The following is a 24365-nucleotide window of genomic DNA, read 5'->3' as shown; positions in this document are numbered from 1 at the left end:
CTTAATCCCATTGGTTATTCAGTAGGGATTACTGTCAAATTTATAAGAATATAAGAAGAGCCTGCAGGATCAGGCCAATGGCACATCTAGTCCAGCATCCTGTTCTCACAGTGGCCAACCTGTGGAAGCCCCAAAGGAGGACGTGGGCACAGCAGCACATGTCCCTCTTGAGATTCCCAACACCTGGAATTCGTAAGCATACTGCCTCAGGCATGGAGCCAGAGCACTGTGGTCATGTTTAGTAGCCATTCATAGCCTTTACCTCCATGAATTTGTCTAATCTACTTCTAATCCAAATTGGTGCCCATCACTGCTCCATAATTTTAACTATGTCCCGAGGAGGTGTTTTTGTCTTTCCTGAATCCCTCAACATTCTACTTCATTGCACCTCCACGAGTCCTAGAGTTATGAGGGAGGAGGAAAACTTTTCTCTGTGCACTTTTTCTAAGTCCTGAATAACTGCACGCGCTTCTATCATGTTGCTTCTCTCAAGTACTTGGGCACACGATAGCTTTCACACTGGCAGTTCCTAGCAATGCTAATAATTTCTATGGTGCTGTTGCTGTGTGTGGAATTGCAACTGACTCTTCGCTCTTTGGGGATCTTCTCAGTTTGTATATCCCTCTGTCTCCTGTCCATATAAGCAGTTATGGTATGGCCATGCAGTCTGGGAAGGGACACTTCACCTGAATATTCCATTGCTTTCATCTATTTTCCTCCAGTCAGTTTATATATATACAGTCATACCTCATGTTACGTCCGCTTCATGTTACATTCTTTCAGGTTACGTCCCGCGGCGACCCGGAAGTACCGGAAAGGGTTACTTCCGGGTTTTGCTGCTCGTGCATGCGCAGACATGCAAAATGACATCATGTGCATGCGCAGAAGTGGCGAATCACAACCAGTGTGCGCATAGACGCACCGCTGCAGGTTGAGTTCTTTTCATGTTGCGAACGGGCCTCCGGAACGGATCCCATTCGCAACCAGAGGTACCACTGTATGTGTGTGTGTGTGTACAATTTCTCCTAGAGCATTTTCTAATTTGTGGTAAAGCACTTTTTATTTAGGCCATGCTCCATGATTACAATAACTTCTTTAAGAAGTGGGCTAAGTGTTGGCACTAATTAACAGATTGCCAGGCAGGGGGGAATATGTGTTGCTAAAAGGTGCTGACTGAAAATTACCTAATTCTCAGACCTGGGAACACCATCCCAAAGGACTTACATCTTGTTGTCATTTGGTTTCAATATTGCCTAACAACCAGTCCATCACTGCATCCAGACACTCCTCTGGGGGCCTGCATGCTCTCACCTGTCTCAGGTGACATGGAGAAATAGATCTGGGATTTATCTGCATATTGACACTATTCGCTCACCTTTAAGGGGTGCTTGGCTGATGTCACACACCTTGCAGATTTCCCATGTTCAGCTTCCTTCACCCACATCCTCAGATAATCTAACTTTTTAGTGAAATTTAACAGCTGTACCATTTCCCCAGGTGTGGGCAGCCTTTCACACAGCTATTCTGTTCTATGGATTCATGGAGAGAAACCATTTGTCAATTTCACCTCATCCCCCCCCCCTTCGACAAGCAGCTGGACTTGCTGCAGTAATGGTGGGGGAAAGTCTTCTCGGTTTCACTTTGCAAAAATGTGCCCTGCTTCTGTCTAATATATCTGCCCTTTGGGAGAGAGAAAAAATCCCATATTCTCCTGCACCTGGAGCAATGATGGTAGCCAGGGCTCAAGCAGGAAGGCAGCTGGAATTTCCACAGCGACAGCAGGAGAACAGGAGAAGGGAGGATAAAGTTTTCTAAGAAGCCGCAGTAGCAGGCCTTGTAGTTAAGGGGTTGGGATAGGGCCATTTCTCCAATGCAACAGTCGCTCTGTGAAGAAAGTCTATTGCACAAGGGATGGAAATTGTACAGTTACCACCTATCGGAACCGATAGTAGACTATTCAGAGTTAGCTGCTTTTTTAAGTTTCCTGATTCATAGGTCTTCATCATAAGGGTTGGCTGGCAAACACTTACAGGCGGGTGAAATAAATGTTTCATTTCCCCAAACATGAGAGTTTCTTTTAACTCCTTCGCAAGACTGATAGTCATCAGGTACCACAAGGGAAAGTTGAAAGGGACTTTGAAGAGAGAGTTCAAGAGAGAGTGAAAGCTTTGAGAGGTAAATGGGTGGGGTCCACGCAGTCCACCCAGTGAGAGCTGTTTGACATTGGAAGACTCCCAAGAGAGGTGGTAGACTCTACTTCCTTGGAGGTTTATAAGCAGAGATTGGATGGCCATCTGTCATATATTATCTAGCTTAGATTCCTGCATTGCAGGGGGTTGGACTAAATAGCCCTCAAGGGCCCTTCCAACTCTACAATGCGATGATTCTTCGATTCCCCACTCCCTTTCCTGAGTGGTGAAAGAACAAGCAAACAAACCAGAGGAAGTGTAAGCTATTTCCTTTTCACGAAAGCCATAAAGCTGACTCAGGGCCATCGTTTTTCTTCTTAAAATTTGAGTTCAGCGCAGCCTGGACAACAATACCCTCCATTTTAATGTCTTCCATATCCGGTTCACATCTCTGGTGTATTATGTACAAGGATTTATTTTCTTCTAGGCATGGGGGTCTGTCTGCGAGATGCAACAACAGCAGAAGTGCTGGAAGCATCTCTGACAGCTGAGTTACGGGAGTGAGAGGATGATTGGAAAAGGGAGCAAAACAGGGGAGGTTTGAGACGGTGGGCAACCAATTAATGTATCTTAATGCAGCCCAATCAAAATGGCAGGCGATTTCTGCCAGTCGCTGATGCTTCTGCACAAAAGCTAATAGATTCTCCGAAGCGCATTGAGGAAGGGGGAAGCGCTTTTCTCTCCTTTTGTTCCTTTAACAAGAGAGCCTTGGGAAGAATAGTCCGTCACTGAAAACAGATTCAGTGTTTCCAGACTTCAAAGAGCACAGGTTTCTTTAACATTAACAAGCTTCAGCTTTTGTATCTCACAGTGAAAGGACATTTTGCATCGCTCAAAATCCTTTGGGGATGCAGCTGCATTTACTCAGCATGTTAATTGCAAAACAATGCAGAATTTAGATTTTTGTGGGTGTCTTCTGTCAAAAAAAAAAAGCATGGAGCAAAAAAGCAGGAGGGTGATTATTCATTCTGTGGGGAGCGACTGAGAATGTGTAAAAAAACAGGGACTTCCTTGGAAAAATCTCAATCTTCCCCACCAAGAAGACCCTAATTAAAATGAGAAGAGACCAATGAAACAATCTGCATCTTTGTTCTTTTCCTGGTCTATGAGTGCACACTTTCTCGTTTCTGTCTTCATTACGGGCAGTGCTTGAGTTTCACATCAGCCCTCTTGTAAGGGGTACCACCTGCCTGATTTTATGAAACTGTTGAGCAACTGAAAAATATTAGGTTCACTAGGTCAGCCTGGAGGCATAATAAAAATACTGAAAGTCATCCCTCCCCTCTTCATTTTTGGAAAAAGCTATCTGTAAATTAGAGCTGCACTAACTGTTCATCCATTAACATGTTCAAAGGGTGGGGAAATGGTGCTTTTGGGTGCTTTCGGTCACTATTCTCACTGCTGTGTCTGTGGGTTTGTTTGTTTGTTTGTTTGTTTGTTAAGGACTGCTTCCTAGGGTGATCCCATCCAAAACCAAATGCCCTCATTCTGATTTTTGTTTTTAACTTGTTTTTCACCTTTTTATGTCTTTACTGATTGATTTTATGTTCCAATTGTCGTAAGCCACTTTCGATATCTTTTTTGTGGTACAGTGGCGTATATGTGTTTGGATTTGATATCCCGTTTTATCACCACCCGAAGGAGTCTCAAAGCGGCTAACACTCTCCTTTCCCCTCCTCCCCCACAACAAACACTCTGTGAGGTGAGTGGGGCTGAGAGACTTCAGGCAAGTGTGACTAGCCCAAGGTCACCCAGCAGCTGCATGTGGAGGAGCGGAGACGCGAACCTGGTTCACCAGATTGCAAGTCTATCGCTCTTTACCACTATACCACACTGGCTCTCATGTGTGGATGTGTGTGTGTGTGTGTGTGTGTGTGTGTGTGTGTGTGTGTGAGAATATATATAAAATAAAATCCTGAATATCCCCCCTCCAGTGTAGACAGCAATAGCCCAGTTCATAAATGCAATCTAGGTACAATGAATGTGTTGAGGAGAGAGGTTTGCCTTGCCCTTGATGTGGTCCCATAGCTGGTTGTGTGAACAGACCCAACACATCATTTACAGGTTGCAGAAAAGTAGGATCTGTTCACGCAACCCAAATCTGATTCCTCGTAATGTACCCATTCATGATACACACAGGTCCCGCTATCTGCCTGCTTGTTATGTGAAAATTCATCTTTCCAAACATAAATAATTATGCCCAAACCTTGCTGTGCACACTGCACATTCAGCCAGACTTTGCCCACTTCTTCCAAAATAGCAGATTTTTACCCCATAGTGGTCTCTTTCTGCAAGGGCATTTTGGTCCAGTTCCAGGTGACTTCATCTCAGTAGGTAACCCATTTGGTAGCCGATAAGCAAACAGGTGCAATGTTATGCAGTCAGCTCTAATACTAATAGTAAGGTTGTGTAAAATGGAGACTTTCTATGTAGTCCACACACAAACTATATCTATTGCATATTTTTTTGCCCCTGAAACGTGCTTAAGAGACTGGTTTCATTACAGAAATTAAAATGTGTTGTAGATTGATTACTTCAGTGTGTCCATTTGAAAATAGATGTAGGTGGTCTCAGCTACTAGCATCACAAACTTCTCTTCCTTCTTCATGTACAGGGCATGAACAGAGAGCAGAAAACATGCATGACCTAATCAAGGGGAAGGTTGTCAAATGCATATTTTGCAACTGCACCCACCCTTCTCGGTAGCAGGTGCTGGAAACTAGATTGAAAGCAGCAGGCTGTCGATGAGCATGAATTATTCCAGATTGGGGGAAAACTGTATTTTTGTGTTATAACTTGATTAGTGTGTTTGCAGCCTAAAGTACAGCAGTTGTTGTTGTATCTGAAATACGTCCTTATTTTATTTATTTATTTATTTATTTCATCAGAATATTGATAAGTATCATCTTTTTTCTTTTTTCAACATTTTTTATTAAAGATTTCTTGGTTTACAAAAGTATGTGCTTTTTTCAAGTTACATTTTCTATAAATCAGTTTCATTTGTTGAGACATTAGTGTTACAATTAGGAAGAAAAGGGGGAGAGGTGGAGGGGGCCATGGTGAGTGGGGGTAGGGTGGGGTGGCAATGCTTCTGTTCTACTTACAGTGGTGCCTCGCAAGACGAAAAGAATCCGTTCTGTGATTCTCTTCGTCTAGCGGTTTTTTCGTCTTGCGAAGCAAGCCTATTGACGGATTAGCAGATTAGCGCTATTAGCGCTATTAGCGGCTTTTAGCGGCTTATCTGCTGATCGGATCAGCTGATAAGCGGCTTAGCGGCTTAGAAAAAGGGGGGAAAGGGGGGAAAAAACAGCAGGAACTCGCAAGACATTGTCGTCTTGCGAAGCAAGCCCATAGGAGATTCATTTTGCGAAGCACCTCCAAAACGGAAAACCCTTTCATCTAGCGGGTTTTCCGTCTTGTGAGGCATTCGTCTTGCGGGGCACCACTGTAATGTATGTGTGGGGTTTTGTGTCTGCATCGCTTGTGCGGGTTCTCTTTACTATTCTCTTGTATTCCTTTGGTGACGAGACAGGTTGGGGTTGGCCTAGTTCAGCCTTTCTCAACCTGTGGGTCCCCAGATGTTGTTGAACTACAACTCCCATCACCCCCAGCTAGCAAGGCCAGAGCTCAGGGATGATGGGAGTTGTAGTCCAACAACATCTGGGAACCCACAAGTTGAGAACCGCTGGCCTAGGGTATGGTTGTTTGTTTGTGATTAGCTGTGGTGAACTTTGTTTTCATGTGTGAGTGGGGGTTTTTTTTTATCAAGTTAGCCAGATTGATTCATATGCTGTTAGTGGATTCTTGTCGTTGTCTTGTTGGGCTGTGTATGTGATAAAGGGGAGCCATACCGGGGTGAAGGCGTCTTCTTCTATTTGTCCCCATGTCAGTTACAGTTTATTGGTTAGTTTTTCTAATAAGGCTGTTTTCCATACTGTTTGATACCATTGGTCCATGCTTACTCCTGAAAGGTCTTTCCAGTGTCTGGCTAAGATGTTTCTGGCTGCTGAGAGTAGGTGGGTTATGAGCTCTGAAGTGGGCATTATTATATTGGAAAGTGCCATCTCCTTTCTTGATAAATTTCCTTTTCTTCTACAGCTAAATGATACTCTTTGTCTGCTAAAAAAACACTACAGCAGCATACTTGTTTATGGCCACAGTATAACCTCTTCAGAGTTGTACAATTTTCTGTCGTCCACTGACATGTGGTAAGCAGACAGTGTGCTTGTCACATGTTGGTCTGGGTTTCATGGCAAGTTTTAGTATCATTATTAATAATCATTTGTATGCTGCCTTTCATCCGATGATCTCAGTGTGGTTCACAACAGAAAAATACAAAATTACAGTACAAAATATACAATAACACAAACACAAACCAATAACTCCCCCTGACACACACACATTTTAAAAGCCATAGGATGTTAATCAGCCAAAGGCCTGGCTAATGAGAAACGTTTTCACCTGGTGCCTAAATACATGTAACGAAGGCACCAGGCAAGCCTCCTTGGGGAGAGTATTTCACAAATGGGGAGCCACCACAGAAAAGGCCCATTCTCATATGGACCTCTCATAGAAGAGGCCCACGAAGAAGAGCCTCAGATGATTATTGCAGCATCCAGGTTGGTTCATATGGCGAGAGGTAGTCCTTGAGGCATTGCAGTCCTGAGCTACTTAAGGCTTTATAGGTCCAAACATAGCACTTTGCATTGGGCCCAGAAACTAATTGGCAGCCAGTGCAGTCAGGCCAGAATCGGTGTAATGTGCTCAAACAGTCTTGCCCTGGTGAGCAACTTGGCCACCAAATTCTGCACAAGCTGAAGTTTCCAAACCATCTTCAGAGGCAGTCCTATGTATAATAGGTTGCAGTAATCTAACCTAGAGGTTACCAGAGAATAGAGAACAATAGTTAGGCTACCGCTGTCCAGATAGGGGTGCAGCTGGGCCAACAACCAAGGCTGATGGAAGGCACTCTGTACCTCAAGTGACAGCAAAGTATCCAGAAGTACCTGTAAGCTATGTACCTGTGCCTTCAGAGGGAGTGCTTTGCAAACAAGTCACAGTGAGCTACTGTTGGTTCTACCACCTCCTTTGGACCAGACAATGGAGGCAGCATAGTGTGCCTTCTATGGTGCCTTCACTGTCACCAGGTAGGCTCAGTCATGAGCCCTCACAAATGTTTGTTTTATTGCTGAGTTCATCTGCAGCATAACGTAGAACGTTAAAAACTAGGGCCAGAGTTAAAATCTGAGTGCCTTACTTATGATACAAACCTGCTCTGCATGTCTGTACCACTGCTCACAGCAACCTCTGCTTAACACCTCTAGCAGAAAAGAGTTGGTCATATTCCAGGGATAGATATCTCTCTCTCTCTCTCTTTGCCCATAATTCCAATAGATTGATTATAACTGAAGCCCTTTATCATTATGATGTGTTTACTTCTACTTTGTGCTTTCCTAATGCAGCCTGGATGTGATCAGTCTCATTTAATGTTTTGTCCAAATACCTGCTCCGTACAGCAGCTTCCAGTGCCTGCGGCATGGTTGAATTACTGCACTTTAAAGCATTAATTTAGAAATGAAGATAGCCTCTGTGGGTGTTTCTCATCATAAGAACACCGCTGTTTTGAAGGCACATACATCTTCATGCAGTGGGCAGTTTAAAGTAAATTGGGAGAACTTAATAATTGAGTTGAACAACACAAAGCAATGAATCTCTGAGCATTTTGTAGTGTGGCAGGGGAAGGGTTCTTATACGCTTCTATAACAAAATAATAAGAGCCCTGGTGGATCAGTCTAAAGTATCAGCATCCTGTTCTCACAGTGGCCAACCAAATGCCAACGAGAAGTCCACAACCAGGATATGGGTGTAACAGTTCTCTCCAGTTGTGATTCCCAGCCACTTATATTCAGAGACATACTTCCTCCAACGGAAGGGCCAAAGCATAGCTATTGTGGCTAGTTGCTGCTGATGACTTTATCCTTCATGAAACAGTCTAATCTTCTTTTAAACCCATCCAAGCTAGCACCCATCCTTTGGGAGCAAATTCCATCGTTTTACTATACACTGTGGAGAAATATTTTGTCTTTTCTGAACCTTCTACAAGATGACACTGAGGTACAGTCATACCTCATGCTGCAAACACTACAGGTTATGTCTTTTCAGGTTGCGTCCTGCGGCAACCCGGAAGTACCAGAAAGGGTTACTTCCAGGTTTCGCAGCTCGCGCATGCACAGATGTGCAAAATGATGCCATGCACATGTGCAGAAGCAGCGAATCACGACCCGCACATGCACAGACGCGGGTTGTGTTCCATTCAGGTTGCGAACAGGGCTCCGGAACGGATCCCGTTCGCAACCAGAGGTACCACTGTATAGTATTATGAGATACATAACATACACCTCTAACATGTTCTCCTTTATTCACCATTTCCCAAACTAAGGAAGCCCCCAATGTTTCCTCATAGGGGAACTGCTTCATAGGGGAACTGAGGGACACCAGTTGGACCAACGCACAAAATGGGAGCATGGAAATTCCCTTTGAAAGAGAAATCAGACATTAAGAAGGAAATAATGGGAAATGTTGGGGTGCAGGGGCCAATTGGTGGAAGGACACAGGAGGCACTACAAGATGTTTTAGTAACCTTTTTAAAAAAAAAATACCATTCACTTTGTAAGTCTGCTTTATAATGTGTACTAATGGTGTTTCTTTTCTCTTCCTCCCCCACCTAAAAAAAAAAAAAATTATTTGTGAACACTGCTGTAATGAGTTGGGCCTTAGGAAACCCAGCTTCAAATCCCTACATGCTTTTGAAAGCAATGCATTTCAATTTAAAGGAGTGGCTTTTTAGATTTGATTAATAATTGGTCTCTGTGGCTATCTCATGTTTTTCCATCCACAGCTGTTCATTTTTCCAAAGGCTCTTTGCTACCAAATGCAGCATCCATTTATTTATTTATTTATTTTGTAACAGCTGCTGCTACATTTCTTTCAGGACTGCAGCCTTAAAAGATTTCAAACTGAACATATACCTGTGGAACTTGACCAAGATTTCTTAATCTTGACATATTTCCTCGGCTTCATCAGACTCATGAAATCCCACACTGGTACATTCTTAGGCCATAGCTACCACCACAATCTATGGTAGCATTTCATGCAAGTACTCCAGAGGAGGGGTGAAGCAGCCATTTGTTTGCTTTTGATATTAGGAGACATATTCACGTTTCTCTGAATTTTGCAATACAGGGGTTTTTTTCCCAGCCAAAAAATGCACTCAAAAACGTGTATGTTAGCGTAAAGTGCATGCTAAAATACGTTCTGTTATGGGTAACTTGCCTGCACAAATGCATATACTAGGCAACACTGCATACAAAAATGTGTCTATTGGAAGAGATTGCATGAAAGTGCATTCAAATATTCATGTAGACATTTGAAAAAGAATTGTAGGTGTATGTGGAAATGGGATGCGCTGAAAACAGGATTGGAAACATGAGAAACCAAGGTAGACTTATTTGCCTAACCCTACCCTAGGTCAGGGACACGGGTGGTGCTGTGGGTTAAACCACAGACCCTAGGACTTGCTGATCAAAAGGTCGGCGGTTCGAATCCCCGTGACGGGGTGAGCTCCCTTTGTTCGGTCCCAGCTTCTGCCAACCTAGCAGTTCAAAAGCACGTCAAAGTGCAAAGTAGATAAATAGGTACCGCTCCGGCGGGAAGGTAAACGGTGTTTCCGTGCGCTGCTCTGGTTCGCCAGAAGCGGCTTAGTCATGCTGGCCACATGATCTGGAAGCTGTACGCCGGCTCCCTCGGCCAGTAAAGCAAGATGAGCGCCGCAACCCCAGAGTCAGCCACGACTGGACCTAATGGTCAGGGGTCCCTTTACCTTTACCTTACCCCAGGTTAAGTAAATGGTATGCTTGCAAAGTGCTATTCCTAGAAATGCCTGTTGGTTGTGAACTATAAACTGGAAGTATCCCAAAGCAGCGTTCAGATTATTGGGTGAAAGGTACAGAGTTCCTTGATGAACTCTACCTCCTGACTCCCCTTAGTTTTTAGCCAAATCATAGCCTATCTACCAATATTCTATAAATGTGTCACCATAGAGGCCTGACCCCTTATAATTCAGGCATTTATCTGCAGGGTCTCAAAGCATCGAGAGTATTTCACTGCTTTCAGAGAAGCAACATCTTTTCCTCACTCCCATGGTTGAGCAAAGGTATAAGATTAATGCTTCTATTCATCCTAACATCCTTTATGAAGCTCCTTGGTGACCTGCTAAAAAATGGTGGGGAGGAGCATTGCTATCAGGATAGACCATAAAAGCTTCATTCAGCACCCAAACCGAAGTCAGGAAAACCCTCCTGTTTTAGAAATAATCCATTTTAGCCACACTGATGCTTTTGTGAACCAATGGTTACATCCATGCTTTGGGGAAACAATTACCAATCTGTGAAATAACATCTTGTGACTGGCTTTTGGCAGACTATGAAGGGGAACTCTGTGGAAAAATCGACAGAGGGTCATTTTTTCATTAACCTTTCGTATGTCTCCCTTAATATCTGAAAATATAGGAAGTAACTCAGTACTCCTTCAGCCATCTAAAATTATACTGAATCTAATTGGGTTTCTAGGTACTTTGGAAGATTAGGAGCTGAAACTGAATTGGCAGTAGATGGCAAACTGCCAGAACAAAGTCAAACGTGCCATTCTCAAAGCTTTGAAAACATTTTAAAAGGAAAGTGAGGGAGAGGGGTACAAAAGGCCCCTGTGGAACTGCTTGGAATTGTAGTTCCAAGCCTTAGCTGGTGAAGACTAGAACTAACCAGCAGTGAAATGTGGGTGATTGATTTATTTCAGATGAATGCGTATCGGGGTGGGGGGGGATGCTCCCACCCCGGATGAATAATAATTCCCAGCTTTCATTTCTTTAAAGAAAAAGTTTCTAGCATATGTTGAATGTGAGATAGGAGTCAAAATGTACAGGTACTGTTCTTCTCATTTGTGTGTGTGTGTGTGTGTGTGTGTGTGTGAAGGAATCTAGCCTTTTCCATCCTTTTCAGTGCTTTACCCACTCCCACCAAAAAATTCACATGGATGCCCATGTACAGATGTAGGGAGGGTTCCCTGCCCCCCATACCATTTTAATATAATGAGACCTTAAAGAGAGTGGATGAATAAAATGGAAAGTATAATATTTTAATCAATTGGTTTTATACCTGGTGTTAGCCGCCCTGAGCCCGGTCTTGGCTGGGGAGGGTGGGGTATAAATATTTTTTTAAAAAATACTATTATTATTATTATTATTATTATTATTATTATTATTATTATTATTGTTGTTGTTATTATTATCATCATCATCATCATCACCACTGTGATAAGCACTGAAAGTGTATGCATTTGCAGATACAGGCCTTTTGGAAGGAAAGGGGAGACGGACTAGAACATCAACTGGCTATGGTATTCCGGTTCATTGCTTCTTTAGTACAGTGTTGAGTTTCTATGCAGCTCTGTGCATCTGTTGCTGGACTTAGATTTAAGATCACACTTTTGAATGGTTTCTCTATCTGCGGAAGCCATGCTTGGTATGCTGCTGTGACAATGTTTCCATAAAAAGATTAGGCACCTGTTCCCTCCGATATGTATTCCCAAGTGTGTTTTGAGCAAGCAGCTTATGCCATTCAATGCTGTCTTGGTTTCGCCAACCTTTCTGGAATGTTCCTGAGGAGAAGAGAGTTCAGTATATTTCCAGGGAGACCTTTTTCTCCCTGTGGCCATTGCAGGCCTTCAGGTAACCACTTTACCAAAACCCACCGATACCACCTTCCCAACTGCACCTACATGGTGTAAGGAATATCCAGTTTTTTTAAAAAAGAGAGGGGGGGAAATGTAGTGAAGGATCTTACAGTTAAGATGTTCTAGGGTATGGACCAATTTTGCTATGCAGTCCTCTTGTAAAACCATCTGTTGAATGGCAATATATAAATATAGAAAACGAATAATGTGTAAGACACTCCAGACAAATAGACACACTAGTCTGTAACAGTAGGAAAACCAAAAGGGCCCCTGTCACCATAGCAACTTCATGACACACCATTCTATACACTTTGACAGGCAACAGCCTACTTCATTAGATGAGCAGCTGGACTGAGAATTGTGGTAGATGCATAGAAGTAAAATGTCAGGGTTGTTTACATCTGTCTGTCTTGGGCAAGCGTGCCAGCTTGCTCCCGTGATTTAGCAAGTGTGTGAGTGAGGTGAGCACATCACATGGCATGTGCACACAGCCACCACATAGTTTTGAGGGGTCCCGGCCCCCTCCTTGAAAAGTAGTGTCTGGCATTTTTCTCAATGTGGTGCACTTGAAGGCACATGAAAAGAGATGTTGGGCATCTTTTAAAAAGCAACAGTAGCAGCATTCGTCTAAATTGGCAATAGTTTATGCCCCATATGAGAAAAGTAATATATCAACATTTCCATGTTTCACAAAGTATCAATTGGTGTGGGTGGAATTATTTAAAATTCATATTGGACAAATACGATCCCTATCCCTTTTGCACGCTAATGTGCTGTTCTAAGTCATGCATCGTGACATCTTCAAAGAGGCCAGTCATAATTATGATGGATTAGACAGCAGAATTGGTCCTAGATGTAATCATTGTTTCGCAGATGCTACTGATGTGCCATGAATTTCTAATAAACTATGGCTGGCCGTGTGTGTGTGTGTGTGTGTGTGTGTGTGTGTGTGTGTGTGTGTGTAAGTAAAGCTGATAAGTATATTGGCTGGAGTTCAGTAACTGAAGGGGGCAGGAAATACAAATTTCTATACTTGGGGAAAGACTCTGCTTTGGAAGAGGTACAATTTACTTCATACAAAAGGGGGAAGGGATTTGTCCAGCTATTTGCGGATTGCTAATTCCCCATTTTGGAAAGAAAATAAATATATTGAGCAATGACCCAACTGCTCAATATATTGGTAGTGACCCAACTCCAGCAGAAATCCCTAGATGACCTTCAAGTTGGCTGGGATTTCTTCCTTACTAAAGGACATATTATCCATGTCCCAAACTCAGTTGAATAAGCGAATTGACTTTCACATTGGCTAATTTCTCTCTCAGTTGTTCTACCATGAATGGTGGGCAGATGCTGATATAGAACTGGCACAATCCTTCCCCTTCTCAACCCCTGAATTTTATTTATTATTTACTTGTGTGTGTGCACATGCACGCATGTGTGTAAACACACACACACACACAGACACGCATATGCATGCACTATAAGTAGTTTATAGACAACAAAAACATGAGACAACTTAAATACTACAAAAATACAGTTGCATTAATAAAAATATTAAAGTATTAATAAATATGAACCAAAATCAATTTTACACCCTTCTCGGCCGCCTGGTTTCTACCCACCCACCCAGGGCCCAAACAAACCCATAGTTCACCCACAAAAATCTCACAAAGGGTGCCTGGAAACTGTTAACATCGCCCCTAGTCTCTAACTCTAGCCTTGGTGTTTGGGGTGGATGGGGCTTCCTATACAGCTGTGTCCTATTCAGCAGTCAGCTACACTTTCTGTTAAGTTGTGGGCGAACATATCAGATGACACAGCAATTCTTCCAAAGCAGCTCTTTATTTGTAAGCTGGAACAGAACTAAACTGAGGAGCTCAGTCAGCCTGCTTATATAGAGCTCCACTAGAATGCAACAGTAACCATTTTCTGTAACTAGCCAATCACCGAACGTCACTTTCGATCCTTCATTTGCATACAAACTATCCAATCACTTAACGTCACTTTTGATCCTTCCTTTGCATAACTATCTACAGCATCCCCCTGCTTGCTCTGGGTGAGAACTTCAGTACATAACACTTTCCATACCTGGGTCCTGCAGGTCTAGTGAGTTTCCCACAGGGTCCCAAGGATGCGAAAATAACATCCCTCCACTCTGTTCTTTCTCTGGCCTCTGCCCACTTCTCTTCCTCCAGCTGCTTTCTTGTCCCATGAAGGACAGTAAAGTGGGGATCTATTTAGGATTATTTTGTATCGCCATGCTTACCATACCATACAGATGTGCACTGTATGAATGCAATTCAGAATTTTGAGCTTGTGTGGGAATTGTTGGAATGAAAGCTTGCACTTGCAGAGGGACATACTTCGATATTTACAGTTCCACCTCCACCTATGGTTTGTCTTTATGGCCCAATATTAGATAAAGGGCACAAGTGGAAAAAATTAATGGGATTTTTTTGGGGGTGTGGAATGTCTCACCCCAGCTCACTTATTAAATGCAGAGATCTAATACAGAGGACTTTCTAAGACGTTTTGGTTTTTTCTTCACATGTGGTCATTTTAGATAACTGCAAAAAATTTGAATTTCTGTTTTCTTCTACTTTTTACATTACAAGTCAGAAATAACCATGGAAAGTGGAGCACAGCATTCAAACATCACACAGAAAAGGGAGCAAGCAATCTTGTTCTACTGCTGCAGTCTGTGTAATAGGTGACATTTTCAAAGAGTGGCTTTGCTGCTGCAATCATTGCATGCAAATATCCTGTTTTAATAATTCAAGCAGGTGTTAATTAATCATACTGAAGCGTTCACATCCCATTTCACTAGCAGCAGTGTTTTTAATGACAAACTTCACATGATTTGAAACTCGGCTTGTCCCAGGATGGAGCTCACAGACCTCCAAATAGAAGAAGAGCTCTCTTGGATCAGGCCAAAGGTTCACTAGTCCAGGATCCTGTTCTCACAGTGGCCAGTCCAATGCCTATGGGAAGCCCACACACAGGACCTGAGTGTAGCAGTGCTCCACCTCAACATCAGCTGTGATTCATCAACTTGTATTCAGAGACATACTTGGGACTTTGAATTCTCTGTGGGTGCTCTTGTAAGCTTTGATGTTGGAACCTCAGAATGCTCAAAGCTGTTTAGTGCTGTCTTCTCCCCTGATGAAAGAGTGAACATCTGTCCAGCTGTGTTCATTGCTTTTGAGAGTGTATATGTATTTTTTTTAAAAAATAAATCATCTGTTCAGTCTCAGAGCTGCTGAGTTCCATTATAGCATTGATTGTAATATATCTCTTTTGGAAAGAGAGCTTGCGATTCTTAGACCGCTTCTAGAGTCTTCCCATACAAGTTGCTATTCTCCAAGAAAGATGCACAGCTGTATATGCACACCTTTTTCTTCCTAAAAAGTAATGGGAAATGTCTGTGCGTCTTATGGAGCAAATGCGTGGGCCCTGGATTTTTGCATTGGGTCACCCCAAATTCACCATCAGATCGCATAGCATGTCCATGGCTATAGCCTGCACCAAAAAATCACACATCCACTGTTTTGGTGGGCCTCAATGGCGCAAAAATGTGGTTACAAAGCATGGATCCACATGGATCCTCAGGATTTTTGCATTGGGTCATCCCAAATTCACCATCAAATCACATAGCCTGCACCACAAAAATCACACATCCACTGTTTTGTTCAGAATATTTTTTTTCTTGTTTTCCTCCTCTAAAAACTAGGTGCGTCTTATGGTCGGGTGTGTCTTATGACGCGAAAAATACAGTATATCCCAGCACTTTTAGACTGTCACAATTTCCATGAGGCTCTTGATCTAGGAAGGAAAGTGCATTAGATGAAGTGCTTAATTGCCATCTGGGTTTGTGTAGCGTGCATCAAATAAACATGGATTTTCCCCCCTTCCCCATTCTCTCTTTCAGATACAATAGGAGGGCAGCCTTGTGGATGGCCCCAGAGTAGGCCAGATGGAACAGGATAGAACCAGCCATGTTGAAGGCAGTAGTTTGAGCCCATTTCTAATACCACATCCTTCTCATGTTTGCCAGGGAGAGCCTTTGTCAGTGAAGCTACAGAATGGGAGCCCACCAGCAGAGAAGGGCCAGGTTGAAGTCAATGGCGACCACACGTGGCTGCATTTCAAGGCCAACTATGGAATGAAGCACACTGTCAGAGGAAATGCAAATAACAGAATAAGCCCAGACCTTCTGCAAGAAAAGAGAGACTGTGGCAGGTATATGCAAAATGGTGGGATAAAACGCACTTTCAGCGAGCCTTCTCTGTACGGGCTTCACCAGAACAAAAAGCTTAGACAAGATGAAGAAGAAAAAGGAGGGAAAGAAACCTCTTTGGATGGCAGTGATCAACCGAGTGTTCCCAATTCATGCAGCGAGGAGGACTTGGTGGGTTTTAGAATGGAAGAAGATGCAGCTTCAGTTCTCATACAGTCCTCCAAAAACAATCGTGGTGCTTCAGAAACTCCTCCTGCTCCCCAGGTTCAGAATGAACAGGAGAGCGAAAACATGAATTGCCACAACAGGGACATTGCCTTGCTCTACAAGAGCAAGGCGGTGTCAATGCCTAATGGTGCTATAGTTTCTGCCTCTTCTATGGAAAACATGCATGGTGAACTCCTTGAGAAAACGCTGTCTCAGTATAATCCAGATCATGTGTCCATTGCAATGCAGAAAACCACATCTCTTACAAATGCCATAAACACACAGGCTACTAATGAATCGACTTGTGGCACACCACATTCATCCCATACCTCAGGGCAGATCAACTCCCCACAAACCTCAAACTCTGAGCTGCCTCAGGTGCTAGATTCTGTGGCCACTGAAGTCCACAGCACAGAAGACGGCAGTAAGATATCCACATTGCCAGCCTGCTACACTTTTCAGAAACCAGAACTGCAATTGGAGCAGCAAAAATCCGAAAATGCATGCCAGTCCCCTACAGAGAATACTGATGTTCCAGGAAACATGGGGCAGGTTCCCAGTCAAGATTTCTCACTGCCCAGTCAAGATTTCTCACTAAATCCCAACAGCAATATGAAAGCTCATAACAATAGCTCAGAGAGACCAGCAGAGCCAGCAGAGGAAAATGGTGCTTTGTTCCAACAAGACCCCATGTTCAAGAAGAGTTATTTCAGCCCACCTCCTGTTGCAGCTTCTTCTCCTCTTCCAGAAATAAACAGCATTCTTTCCATGAGTGTTTCAGAAGTGCATAACCATTATGAGACCCAAAGTCAAGAGACTCATTTGAAGAAAGAGAAGAATGGAGAGCAGCAGCAGCAGCAGCAGGGGGAGCTTGCAGCACAAATTCCTGGCCTTTGCCAGCAAGCACTTAGTTCTCAACAGGGTCTTCAACAAGAGGTTCAGGTTTCACAACAGACTGGCAACGAAACAAGAGATCTGATGCTTTCTGCAATGGCATCAGGCATCAGGCAACAATATCCTGATGAACTGCAGTCAAAACTAGAGCCACAGGTTCAAGACACAGAAATAGTAGGAAGCAGTAAAGAGTTGCAACAACATTATCAACATCTCATGGGCCAAATTAACCAGGAGAGCATAACTAGCAATGAAAAAGACTTGGTGAAAAATCAGGTTCATCAGTCACACCCTCACTTGCAGACATCTTGGACAGGAATATCTTCCCCTCACTTTCGCCCCAGTGAGTCTCCCCAAAAATCAAATGAGGTGCTCTTAAGGACAATGCTTCAGCTTCAGTCAAATTCAGCCGATCAGGCCCATCCAAAACAATATCCTGGGAGCCCCAATGCATCAAAGGAGGTTACAGGGCAAACTTGCTTCCAGAACATCACACAATGTGAGCAGATACCAGCACTGTACAAGGGTGAGGCAACACAGCTGCCACCTCATCTTACAGCTGAGAAGCAAAAGCAATTCCAAAAGCACTCACCACAGCCTACAAAGATGGATACTATGCTCAAATCCCACGAACAGCAGCAAAATGCAAAGCACTTCCACTTTCAGCCGCAAGCTGAATACCACAATGAACAGTCCCTGGAGTCACAGATGAAGCCACAGCACTTAAATCTTCCACCATTGGAAAATGAGCAGTTCCTCCGTTCACATATATTGCAACAGATGCTCCAGACCCAGCCAACACAGTTGCCACACAGTCCACAGCTAACCATGGGCTCCCAGCAGCAATCATTGCACATGAAGAGCAGAGAACTTCCTCAGACCTTTCCTCATTCCCAAAGCAGACAAGAGCAGCAGCTAGAGGGGGCATCTTTCAGTCAGCTTAAATTGGAAGAATGTTTTGAAACTGCAAACAATTACTTCAAATCAACTGACTTCCCAATGCAAAACTCCCAGGTCAGGCCAGGACCGGTGTCCGATATGAACAGTAAAGATTCCCTTTACAATCATGCTTTCAAAGCAAATACTGTTATGCAGCATTCCTACTTGAACAACATGCACTTAGTCTCTGAGAAAAAAGAAAACCCTATGAACACTGAGCTCTTTGCAGAAAATGTAACTCATGACTTACAGCATATGCAATATTACACACATAGTATGGCCCCCAAACAAGATGTGCCCCATCGCTTTCAGGAAGAAGCTTCCCAGTCTCCACCAACTTCAGCTGGACAACTACCCTTCCAGCAAACACAGGGATATTCTAATTTGACCAGCAACATGTGTAGCCCACAACCTGCCCAGATTCAGCAAAGGTACGTACCCTACAGTCAGCAATCGGCGTCCCATGCAGGAGTTGATCAGAGAGGCTGCCATCTTCCAACTCAACCTCAAAGGGATTTTCAGAAGCATGCTGCTCTCAGGTGTCACATCTTAAACAGGCAAGAACAACAAAACAAATCTGACACCTGTCACGGTGTGGGACACAAGCCTATTAAAGCGGAAGCTGGCTCCAAGTTGAATGTCTGCACCCCTCCATCAGCTGGGCAGATGGAGAACAAAGCGTGGGAAAAAACAATTAAACAAGAGAGTCAGCACTTTGGTTGTGAGAACATGCAACAAAAGAGTATAATCGAAACCATGGAGCAGCAGCTGAAACAGTTTCAGGTCAGAACACCCTTTGATCACAAGTCCCTTACTATCAAATCACCGAAACATGTGAAAGTTGAAACTGTGGGACCCATCACTATTCTGTCAAGGAATTCCGCCGCTGCAGATTTCAACAGCCACGCAGCCTCTTTAGATCAACAGCCCATTCATTCCATTGAAAAAACACCAACCAAAAGAACGGCTGCTGGAACAGCTCTCAATCATTTTTTAGAGTCACCTTCCAAGTTATTAGATACTCCTGTGAAAAACCTACTGGACACACCTGTCAAAACTCAGTACGATTTCCCATCTTGTAGCTGCGTTGGTGAGTTGAGTTTGATGTTTCAGAGTTTGTTTTTAAATGAATACAATAATACCATTCTACTATAATTTTCCAAGCCCAGCCACCTCCCTTCCTCACGTCACCCTCCTCCCCTTTCTCCTATAGGGAAGACTTCCCTTGTCTTCTCAAATAAATGTCCCAAACTGCATTTCTCAGTTCGCAGGCTGGAATTTCTTATCCATAAAATTATAAGTATCTCAGGCTCTTGCAGTTCCAGCCACTCTGTCCTTCAGTTTCCTTCATGGAAAATACTGTGAGTTGAATTGGCTATGGATTTATCCTGACTCCACTCTCCACTTTGCTTTGGGAGTGGTTTATGGTGTCTAGATTTCCCCACAATCAAATATGGGCATAAAAAGATGGCTGGTTTGTTACATTCTGAGCACATTATATGGGTGTGATTGGACAAGGTGAAGGCAAATGTGGAGTTGAGATTCTTGCAGGTATGATTTCTCCTCTGAAGGTATCGCCTGAGCAAGGCCAGAAATGCAAGATGATTTCCTAGGCAAACAGAATGGAAAACTGTCTCTTTGAAATAACCCGTGCAAGTAAAATGAGGAAATTGCATCTAGTTTTGTCATGGTGAATTAGGACACTGGAAAAGTGTTGTTGCAGAATGACTTAAGACCAAATTGCACATAATAAAGATAACGTCTTCATAAAAGACCTTTGGCCTAGCGCCACAAAGGAATAGAGGTGTGATTTAATGTATGGTCTGAGGGTTCTGAATCCTCCATTTGTGGTCCTTCCCTCTACAGCCGCTGCCCTTTTCTCAAGGTGGGCTCTCTCTCTCTCTGTATTGGCATCTGGCTATGGAGTAGAGAAGAGCAGCAGGACATTTAGCATCCTCTTCTACTGTACACCCCTTTGGTATATCCCCATGCCCCATTTTATTTGAAACATTTCAAGATGCATGCAATTTGGGCCTGAACAGTCGTCCTCCATGTATGCACCACAATGAGAATAATGGACACAGATGCATGAGAATCTTTCAACGCATAGTACTAAACTTTGCTATGCCTTTATAGAACCGGTCACACTGAGGCATTTGCATTTTCAACAGATGGTTTTAAAGGAATTTATCTGAACCCCAATTTACCTTTTTAAAAAATTTAATAACTGAGCCTTGGGGTGCATATATAGATAGCAGGAACTGCTGCAAAGCTAAAAGGCTAATACTATCAATGAAAATCTAGACTCATTTCCAACCTTTATTTATGGTCGAACCAGATGTAATAAAGCAGGAATGGGGAACTTGTGGCTCTCCAGATGTTCTTCTTGGACTTGAGCTCCCATTAGCCCGAGGCGGTGTGGCCAGTGATCAGGGAAAATGGGACTTGTAGTACAGCAACATATGGAGGGTCATAGGTTTCTTGCCTATGTAATAAAGGGATTTTACCTTCCAATATTTATGCACCAAAAAAGCAATAAGCAGAGGTGCTGACATATCAAAAGTCGAGAAGATGCCCTATCTGATTTTCTTCCATTAGCTATTCCACAGCAATAACTTTTATTGATTCCTGATGGTAACGGGAACAGAGAAAATCCTAATTGACCCCTATTACAGTAACTGTATTAACCATGCCATATATATATATATATATATATTTGCTTTCGTAGATTTTCACGGGTACAGGAATGCAGGTTTTGGTGTCTTCGGGTGTCTTCCCGTGTAAGAGTTGGGGTGTCTAGGCGACGTTTCGACGAGGTCTCACTCGTCATCTTCAGGCTGGTGCTTTCGGCTTCTTGTTACTGGAACAGAGCAGGATCTCAGTGTTTGAGTTCCTATAAATACTGTTGAGGGGGTGTGGTGTATAGCCTCCAACGTTCTGGGCAGAGAGGAAGTTTCCAGGTTAGTGTGCCTTTTCTTCTTTTGTTCATTAATTACTTGAGGGATATCTTGAGTGATTTCTTGAGTGATATTCTGAGTACCACTTAGGAGGGTCATTAGGTGTGGATTAGTTGCTAAAGCTTTCGTGTCTTGACCTCTTGAGCTTGTGAAGAGTTTTTTCTGAGAAGATGGCTGTACTGCACTTAGTTGTGCTCTGGCTTGGCTTCGTGTATAGGGGCGAGCTGTGGTTTTGTGCCCTGTGCCAGCCAGATCTGTGTAGGGATTGCAGGGGGGTGCAGCATCCGGAGGTGCCACTATGGTTTGGCTACTGGATGGTGTCTGTAATTTATCTGTGGAGAGGGTCTGGGTTTGGGTCTGGTGTGGTTGATTGGAGATGGCGTTCTGTGTGCCTCTGGTTCTGGTGTCGGTTTTTGTGGGGAGGGCTAATTTCCAGATGTCTGGCAGGCGGGACGTGTCGTCACGCTTGTTCATGTTGTGAGGGTGTTTCTCTATCTCGATGGCTTCCATGATTATTCTCTTGTGGTGATGTTCCATGTTAAAGAGCAATTTGGAATCTGCAAAATTAATTTCGTGTCCTGTTTCTTTCATGTGTTGGTAAAGAGAGGAAGACACTATCTACCGGAAAAAAACACACACCAACCGCTACTTACATGCACAATCACACCACCACCCTGCACAAATAAACTCCGTAGCCAAGACTCTCATCTCCAGAACCAAACGCCTGGCTGACAAAGACCACTTGACAACTGAGTTACAGAATCTCTCAAATGTGTTAATCGCCAACGGATACCAGCAAAACAGGGTTACGAAGCTAATCCAAAAAGAAACACCCCCCAAAAACCAAGACACAGAAGAAAACAATGGCATGGCCCTCCTTCCTTATATCAAGGGCACTACAGATAAAATTAGCAAAATCCTCCATAAACACAATATCAAAACAGCCTTTTGCACCAACCAAAAAATAGCCAATATCCTCAGAAACCCCAAAGATAAAATCCAATTAGAAAACCAAGGGGTCTATGAAATACCCTGCAAAGTCTGCCCAGCCACATACATTGGACAAACAAACAGACGAATAAATGCACGTATCGCAGAACACAAGAATGCCGTCAAAAAAGAAGAAAAAACTTCCTCTCTTTACCAACACATGAAAGAAACAGGACACGAAATTAATTTTGCAGATTCCAAATTGCTCTTTAACATGGAACATCACCACAAGAGAATAATCATGGAAGCCATCGAGATAGAGAAACACCCTCACAACATGAACAAGCGTGACGACACGTCCCGCCTGCCAGACATCTGGAAATTAGCCCTCCCCACAAAAACCGACACCAGAACCAGAGGCACACAGAACGCCATCTCCAATCAACCACACCAGACCCAAACCCAGACCCTCTCCACAGATAAATTACAGACACCATCCAGTAGCCAAACCATAGTGGCACCTCCGGATGCTGCACCCCCCTGCAATCCCTACACAGATCTGGCTGGCACAGGGCACAAAACCACAGCTCGCCCCTATACACGAAGCCAAGCCAGAGCACAACTAAGTGCAGTACAGCCATCTTCTCAGAAAAAACTCTTCACAAGCTCAAGAGGTCAAGACACGAAAGCTTTAGCAACTAATCCACACCTAATGACCCTCCTAAGTGGTACTCAGAATATCACTCAAGAAATCACTCAAGATATCCCTCAAGTAATTAATGAACAAAAGAAGAAAAGGCACACTAACCTGGAAACTTCCTCTCTGCCCAGAACGTTGGAGGCTATACACCACACCCCCTCAACAGTATTTATAGGAACTCAAACACTGAGATCCTGCTCTGTTCCAGTAACAAGAAGCCGAAAGCACCAGCCTGAAGATGACGAGTGAGACCTCGTCGAAACGTCGCCTAGACACCCCAACTCTTACACGGGAAGACACCCGAAGACACCAAAACCTGCATATATATATATATATATATATATATATATATATATATATATATATATAATCATTCATCTGGCATTATGCATTAGAACTGCCCCAAATATTGCTCACTCTCTTGTTTGGTACAATAATTCCCTATTTGCATTTTTAAAGTTTTTTTTAAAAAAAACGATTCCCAAGTGAAAATAGTAACTCTTCCCCTAGCCCTACTATCAGTCCATGAATGATCTGGTGCACAGATGACCTGCCAAGAGTCTTTGGGGTTGGTGTTACTCATATGTGTAGTGCAAACAGGTCTTGTTACAGATTTCATTTAGAATTTTTTCCTGAAGTGAGCAAAATATGTGTATAAGGTGAACCTATGCTTTACTATGTAATATCTTTTAAAGACATCTTCAAAAGCATACAGCGTTAACCTTTTTGTTTGTTTGTTTGTTTTTAAACAGAACAGATTATCGAAAAAGACGAAGGCCCTTTCTACACCCATCTAGGAGCCGGCCCTAATGTGGCTGCTATTAGAGAAATAATGGAAGAACGGTAATGAATTTGCTAAGGCACACGGCAGATTAAAATTTATCTATTGTGCATGTCAGGATTTACACTCTCTCTCTCTCTCTCTCTCTCTCTCTCTCTCTCTCACACACACACACACACACACACACACACACACACACACACCCTCGGTCTTTGCACACAAAGAAGACCACAATTGCAGACTCCCAAGTAATTATTTGGTAGGCTGGCTATTCCTGCTTTGCCAACACAGGGCACTGTGCTATTCACTGGAGGACGACAACATTTGACAGTTCGGCTGGCTTGCTGTCCTGATCTTCCTGCTCTGAGGCAGATGCCAGCAACAGGGCCAGCCTGCCAAATTAGCGAATTGGCATTGACTGTAAAAGCAGGAAAGGACCTAGCATTCCCAGTCGGGCCACTACACATGCCAAGGTACATAGGGGAGATGGCAAAAGGCATATGCAGCTCAAGGAAAGAAAACCTCAAGCAGGCTACTCCACCAAAACAAAACAAAAACCACAACACAATTAAGAGTTCATCTTCCTTCTGCTTATTTACACTAAGGAATCTAGTACCATCCATTGAATTCCATAAAGCAGGGATCCCCAACCTGCGGCCCTCCAGATGTTTTGGCCTACAACTCCCATGATCCCTAGCTAACAGGACCTGTGGTCAGGGATGATGGGAATTGTAGTCCAAAA

General features: G+C 43.3%; 1 protein-coding gene across 2 annotated transcripts in view; it reads left to right on the top strand.

Moving 5' to 3' along the window:
- The window catches only part of TET2 (tet methylcytosine dioxygenase 2), a 75456-nt gene that overhangs the window by 31937 nt on the left and 19154 nt on the right, over positions 1-24365 (top strand). Inside the window, exons 2-3 of one of the 2 annotated variants that reach the window (XM_081209338.1) lie at positions 16033-19345; positions 23595-23685. In XM_081209338.1, the coding sequence (XP_081065464.1) occupies positions 16141-19345; positions 23595-23685 (3296 nt within the window). In that variant the 5' untranslated portion in view covers positions 16033-16140. Of the gene's footprint in view, positions 1-15906; positions 19346-23594; positions 23686-24365 lie in introns of both variants that reach the window. The other variant, XM_081209337.1, reaches the window with a different exon arrangement.

The sequence above is a fragment of the Podarcis bocagei genome (assembly GCF_964188305.1).
Source record: "Podarcis bocagei genome assembly, chromosome: 9".
In the NCBI taxonomy this organism is placed as follows: Eukaryota; Metazoa; Chordata; class Lepidosauria; order Squamata; family Lacertidae; genus Podarcis; species Podarcis bocagei.
Note: the sequence above shows the minus strand (reverse complement) of the source record. Positions and strands in the feature narration are given on the sequence as shown.